Raw genomic sequence first — 4,886 nt, forward strand, 5'->3', positions numbered from 1 at the left:
CCTACATTCATTTGTGGCATCAGTACATTATACATTCTGTCCTTATCCACATTCATCGTTTCATGTTGAGTATTTAACCACCTGAAAATCATTTAACAGCTTCGTATTTTTGTGGCAATTAGCACTAAGTATATGCAAATTTCGCTTCCAGTTCTGCAACTGAATAGATATAATACTAAAGTTCATAACACATTAAAACGCTTCTTTGGGACAAGTTCTTTCCCACCAGCTATGATAAGCAGTAAAAACTTGAAAGAGGAGGGGTTTGAATAATAATTTGACCAGCCACGTTTTGCATATTGCCTTTATTTTGCAGAAAATGCTTCCTGCTGATTGTCTTTGGCTACTTTGACATAAGAAACATATAAAACAATTGTAGGTTTAACAGTACAAGAGATTAGCTACATATGCTCAAAATAAACACATGCTAGTGGGCAGAGCAGTCAAATGTCAAATTCAACTAAAATCTGCTGTCCTCAACTATGATTTTATTCTGTCTTTAACAGCTCAATTCTAATTACCCAAAAGCAAGAAGGAGGAGAATTAAAAGTGTGTTTTTTCTCTCACTAAAGTAGGCCCAATGGAGTTTGCAAATTCTCCAAAAAGGTTTCTGGACTCTGGCAGACGATTTTAACTGATTCATGGGGAACTGGGCCAACCGCACGGTCTCCATCCCGGATTCACCTGTGGCACATAAAGCCCTTGGGACAGCCCTGCTACTGTGGATGGCAGCAAAGGGATGGGACCCTTGAGGGAGGGCAGAGCTTGCATTCCTCCTCCCATTTTAAAATGAAGTCAGTACGGCTTTATTTCCCTCCTTTGACCCACGAGACATCTCGTGCCTAGTAGATCAATCCAATCAACACTGGCCGCCACAGCAAAACGTTGCTGCGCGCTGTAAGACAGGGCCTGGATTCACATGGAAGGTGGCGACACGGGTGTCCACGAGGCTACGAGGCGGCCTTGGGCAGAGGCGTCATACTGGCTGTCAGGAATGTCTGTGGCCGTGGCGGCCCCTTCATACAGCGGGGACCCTGAGGAGGAGGAAGCTGAGACCGCGTGGGCGAGGGGCGTGTAGTGCGCGGGGGAGCCTCGGAAGAACTGGGCTCCCAGCCCGTTGGGCACCCCCGCCGTCTGAGAGCCCGGAGTGATGGCACCATTGCTGACGGACCACAGGCTGGGGTACTGACTGCAAGGCAACAACACGGGGACCTCAGCCCGGGAAGCGCTGACGCCCAGCTACAGGAGGACAGGAGGTCCCATCCCCAACAATCGCAACCAGGTCATTTTCTCCGTATTATTCAATGACTAACAACCGCATTCTGAGATGCATAGAAGTCATTGTCACATCTATTAACAAAACCATCAGGAAGAAGACTAAAAAGAGTATTCACATATACGGAGCTCACAGCAGGGGCCTACGAAGTACCTCACAAGAGACTCCAGACCAGGAGTTCTGTGCTCTCGTTCAGAATATGAAATTCTCACATATACTAGACCAAAGTTTCAGAAAATGAGCTTAAGCATCTGTTTCTAACTGACAGCCCCTACTCCCACTGCGGTAATTCCTATGATCAAGACAAGAGCCTGCTAAACATTACGCAGTGAAGGGCATTCCTTAGAGCGACCCCAGTGCAGACACCACTCCTGCATTTGGTCTCACCCAGGAGGTAGGTGAGTTAGCACCATGCAGAGCAGAAAGAAGCACCTGGCAGTCAGGTCACAAGTCCCAGTTCTGCCTTTAATTAGCTGTGTCACTTTAGACTTGGCCTGAGACTACTTTTGAGGCTTTGTTTCCCAAAGTATTAAATGAACAAGTTAGGAATAGCAATGAGTATTAAATCCCCCAGTCTAAGCACATAGCCGTGAATAGTATCAAACTACGGTACAATTTTATTTTGGGAAAAAATCCCGAAGGGTCTTTCAATAAGTGAATGACAAGACCTCACTTATATTGCTACATTGCTTTACCAAGCCACGTCCCGTAGTTCAATTGCCTTTGACCTTGTAAACCCTGAGTTCATCAAAGCTGATTGTTAGCCCATTTTAAAGATGAAAGTTTCAGGCTCTGAGATGCCTAATCAGAGCCAAACTGGAACCCTCAGGTGGGGCTCGGTCAGCAGTTTGTACCCTGCCGGTCATCCAACTTGGTCGGGGCTTCTCGAGTGATGCTCTCTGAGCCACTGAAAAGTCTGCTGGTCTGTGCACTGTTTGCTTCATTTCTAACAGCAGACAATTGGATTCTTAGTATAGAGAGATTGTTTCCTAGACAAGAGGCATTGAGATCTTAGATATACTGTGAATTCTAGACAATCAAGCGTATTGCCTTTGAGGTCACGATCACTTGGTTCCAGGCTTGCTCTGCTAAGAGCTAAGTAAGGACTTGACCAACATTTAATACCTTTGGGTCCCTTTCCTCAGTGGAAAGTGAGAATTGACTTCTGGCTTTGCTATTTTAGGTTTTTATATTAATCCGATGAAGAAATATAATACATTTACCAACCTGCTTGATTTTTAAGCCCTTCATCCTCTGCATAATTTGCAAGTTAATAAAATAACCATCATTCTTTACCAGTTACCCATCATATATGTTAAGGACTTTGATCCTATATCCACAGAAAAGCCAACAAACTTACTTCTTTAATTTAATAGCTTGTATTGCAAAAGGTTCTGGAAACATTTCTTCAAACTATACCTACTGACCCCAGAACCCTACGAGAGACAGGCTGAGGCTGGAGTTATTTTCTGTCTTCTTTTTATATTTGAGGAAATCAAGGCTCAGAGAGGCTAGCAGACTTGTCCGTCATACAAACCAGTAAGTGGCACAGCCAGGATGCAGCCACTGGTTTTGTTTTGGGACGGGATAGCCCAGCTCCCACTCCACACCACAGTTCTAAAGGAGCTACAAGTCCTCCCAGGGAACAGATTTCAAGAAAGAACCCAGCAGCCATGTAACCTGGGATGCCTGGACAGAGCCGCCTAATGGTAGAATTATAAATAAAGACCCATTTGCCCACAGGGACAGGGAGGAGTGAAGAATAAGGGCCAATGTGAATGGAGACAGAGTGAGGTTCCCAGGACGGTTTGCATGGCTTCCCAACAAGCGTACCTAGAGCCAGCAGACGCACCAGTGTTGTGACTCCCGGGGAGCATGCTGGTGTGGGCGGGCATTCCCAGGCTAGACCAGTTGTCATGGGACTGCAGCATGGACAGACATGCAGACGAATTGTCAGAATAGGCTAAGGGAGGTAAGAAAGCATAGTTATCGGATGGGGTCTTCCAAGAACAACAAACGCATGAAATATCACCAATAACCGGAACTACCCAACATTGAAAACATAATGTATATGGGATGGAAAATACAGAAAATAAGTCATTAACCTGCCTAGTCAGTTATCAAGGGCTAATGCTTATTGCCAAATGTATGTAAGTGAAGACTGTTCCAGTAAACCCAAGCTTTTTCCTTCATCATCAGATCAGCAGATGCCCTACAGATACTGAATCCTACAAAAACTCGACTGGGGATGACTTCTCTGTAAAATATATGAAAAACTTTAATCTGCTTTCCCCCCAAGGATTATTTCATAAGAATAAGCCACAGAGACCATTACTCCTGGAAAAGTCAAAAATGTAATCTTTTTGCTTCACAATCTAGTTTCTGTCGAACAAGTCTCAAGTACTATTTCCTTACCCAATAAGCTCTTTTCATTTCAAATCGGCTTTAATTGCTTAATTGTTTTATGGTGTTCTTTGGCTATTTTCCTCCTTTTGGAGCCAGACAAAATTAAGTCTAGACGTGCACAGTGTTAGAGAGAATGAGGCGAGGGCATCTTTATGGTCTGTCCCAGTGCTCATAGCACGGGGGCACGCATCACGACCGCCTGGAGACTTGTTAAAACACAAATTGCCGGCCCACCCCGAGAGCTGGGAGCTTCTGATTCCGTTAAGTCTGGGGCACGGCCTGTTGTCGGGGGATGCTGGTGCTCGGATCTAGTCAGGAATTTTTGTGCCTGGCTGATCCAAAACTACCACTTTAGTGAGGTTCATAAAATATTCAAACCTGGGTGTTATGCCTAGAGATCAGCCCACAGCTCTGTGGAGGGGCCCAGGAATCTGTCGTCCCAAAACCTTTGAGCACTAACTCTAAGGCACATTCGACACTGCAGGCTGTGGACTGGATGTATCTGTGCTCGAGCCAGCAGCGGTGCAGACACGACATGAGGGGCTCCTCTTGAGCCACTGAGGAAGCATGGGTGTGGGTTCCAGGAGAGGGTCTCCCTTCTTGGTTTCTGGACCCCTGCAGAATGCCTTTCTAGAAGTGGTCTCCCTGCCACCCACGAGCCCTGGCAGACTGAGACTTAGGACTTACTTGGAGAGTTGTTCCGATGAGCGTAGGGGCTGGGGTATGGCGAGGACCGGTGGCTCCTCAGGGCCGGGTACCTTTCACAGCCGTGAGGGGGGGGGAGGGGCAGGGGGCCTCCAAACTGAGCATGGGGGTTGGCAGGTGGACAGAGGGTGCTGGTTCCAGGAATGAGCCACCCCCCTGCTGTGAGAAAAGAATGCTGAGCAACTGGCAATTGTCTCACTTCTCTTATTTCAAGGAGAAGAGAGCAGAGACCAGTGATTTGGCATCTTTTCCTCGGGAGATCCCGAGGAAGCGAAGACTCCTACATGTCTGACCCTTACTGGGCAGCCTACAGCTCAAGGCACCACAGGGCTTCAGCTCCACACTTAACACCACAGGTTAGCCAAGGTTTCCAAACCTCCAGGGCACCTGAGTAGACCTGGGAGACTCCTGCCTCAGCCAACCCAAGCCACTTCCTCAACTGCCATTTTTTTGGAAGAGCCCCAGCAACCCCCAGCCCCAGCAACCCACCCACCACCCC

At 47.1% G+C, this 4,886-nt stretch overlaps 1 protein-coding gene across 2 annotated transcripts in view; it reads right to left on the reverse strand.

Annotated features, from left to right (window-relative positions):
- Nucleotides 1-915: 915 nt before the first annotated feature.
- The window catches only part of T (T, brachyury homolog (mouse)), an 8,501-nt gene continuing 4,530 nt past the window's right edge, over nt 916-4,886 (reverse strand). Inside the window, exons 6-8 of one of the 2 annotated variants that reach the window (XM_012659279.1) lie at nt 4,370-4,543; nt 3,110-3,239; nt 916-1,189 (exon numbers count right to left, since the gene is read on the reverse strand). In XM_012659279.1, the coding sequence (XP_012514733.1) occupies nt 916-1,189; nt 3,110-3,239; nt 4,370-4,543 (578 nt within the window). The remainder of the gene's footprint in view (nt 1,190-3,109; nt 3,240-4,369; nt 4,544-4,886) is intronic. The other variant, XM_012659280.1, reaches the window with a different exon arrangement.

Source organism: Propithecus coquereli, unplaced genomic scaffold (assembly GCF_000956105.1).
Source record: "Propithecus coquereli isolate 6110/MARCELLA unplaced genomic scaffold, Pcoq_1.0 Scaffold601, whole genome shotgun sequence".
NCBI lineage: Eukaryota > Metazoa > Chordata > Mammalia > Primates > Indriidae > Propithecus > Propithecus coquereli.